Genomic DNA, 1,727 nt, shown 5'->3' on the forward strand with positions numbered 1-1,727 from the left:
GTGTTTTTTTCTCATTTTTGCCCCAAAATTCGGGCTCCAAACTCACCTCCAGAGGTGTCCCTGGGGGTGGCACTGGGGGTGACATCAGAGGTGACATCGGGGGTGACATTGGGGGTGACATTTGCAGCCCAGAACAGGAATAGGGGCCACATTTGGGGTGCACAGGGCCATTTTTAGGTGTTTTTTCTCATTTTAACCCCAAAATTTGGGCTCTAAACTCACCTCCAGAGGTGTCCCTGGGGTTGGCACTGGGGGTGGCACCAGAGGTGACATCGGGGGTGACATTGGGGGTGACACTTTGGGCCCAGAACAGGAATGGGGCCATTTTTAGTGGGTTTTACCCCAAAATTCGGGTCCCAAACTCACCTCTGGGGGTGTCCCTGGGGCTGTCCCTGGNTGTCCCTGGGGGTGGCACCAGAGGTGACATCGGGGGTGACATTGGGGGTGACATTTTCAGCACAGAGCAGGAATGGGGTGACTTTTAGGGTTTTTTCCCATTTTACCCCAAAATTCAGGTTCTAAACTCACCTCCAGAGGTGTCCCCGGGGCTGTCCCTGGGGGTGGCACCAGAGGTGACATCGGGGGTGACATTGGGGGTGACACTCTCGGCACAGAGCAGGAATGGGGCCATTTTTAGTGGGTTTTACCCCAAAATCCCAGTTCCAAACTCACCTCTGGGGGTGTCCCTGGGGGTGGCACTGGCGGTGGCACCAGAGGTGACATCAGAGGTGACATTTGGGGTGACATTTTCAGCACAGAGCAGGAATGGGGGTGACATGGGAGCCGTTTTTAGGGTTTTTTTCCCATTTTTACCCCAAAATCCCAGTTCCAAACTCACCTCCAGAGGTGTCCCCAGGGCTGTCCCTGGGGGTGGCACCAGAGGTGACATCAGGGGTGACATTTGGGGTGACATTTTCAGCACAGAGCAGGAAGGCGCTGACGTGGGGGCCGCACTCCCCCACAGCCCCCGGGTGCTCCCGAAGGCAGCGCTCGAAGGCCCCGAAGGAGTCGGAGCAATCGCGGCGGATCTGCCGCACCAGGGGGCTGGAAAATGGGGAAAAAATGGGAAAAATGGGAAAAACAATGGGGAATGATTGGGGAAAATGTCGGGAAAAAAATGGGGAAAAAAATGGGGAAAAGTGGGGAAAAAATGGGGAAAAAAATGGGGAATTATCTGGGTAAAAATGGGGAAAAGTGGGGAAAAAATGGGGGAAAAAAAGGGAAAATGTGGGGAAAAAATGGGGAAAAAATGGGGAATTATCTGGGAAAAAATGGGGGAAAGTGGGGAAAGTTCAGGGGGAAAATGGGGAAAAAATGGGGAAAGATTGGGAAAACAATGGGGAAAGATCGGGGAAAAAATGGGGAATGATTGGGGAAAAAATTGGGAAAGATCAGGGAAAATATGGGGAATGATTGGGAAAAAATGGGGAATGATCCGGGAAAAAATGGGGAAAAAATGAGGAAAAATGGGGAAAGTGTCCCCAGTGTCCCCAGTGTCCCCAGTCTGTGTCACTCACTGGTTGGAGGCACAGCGGGCAATGCTGTCCCTGTTCCCCCATTGTCCCCATTGTCCCCAGTGTCCCCAGTTTGTGTCACTCACTGGTTGGACGCACAGCGGGCGATGCTGTCCCTGTGTCCCCAGTGTCCCCAGTGTCCCCAGTTTGTGTCACTCACTGGTTGGAGGCGCAGCGGAAGCACAGCGGGCGATGCTGTCCCTGTGTCCCCAG

General features: G+C 53.7%; 1 protein-coding gene across 1 annotated transcript; it reads right to left on the reverse strand.

Annotated features, from left to right (window-relative positions):
- Positions 1 to 516: 516 nt before the first annotated feature.
- LOC130587640 (coiled-coil-helix-coiled-coil-helix domain-containing protein 5-like) lies at positions 517 to 1,709 on the reverse strand (the record flags this gene model as incomplete). Its single annotated transcript, XM_057388617.1, has 2 exons — positions 517 to 1,044; positions 1,675 to 1,709. Coding segments are annotated over 2 exons (270 nt in total), but the record flags the coding sequence as incomplete, so codon positions are not given.
- Positions 1,710 to 1,727: the final 18 nt, after the last annotated feature.

Source organism: Malurus melanocephalus, unplaced genomic scaffold, assembly GCF_030028575.1.
Source record: "Malurus melanocephalus ecotype Western Australia unplaced genomic scaffold, MMel_1.1 scaffold_2180, whole genome shotgun sequence".
Lineage (NCBI taxonomy): Eukaryota > Metazoa > Chordata > Aves > Passeriformes > Maluridae > Malurus > Malurus melanocephalus.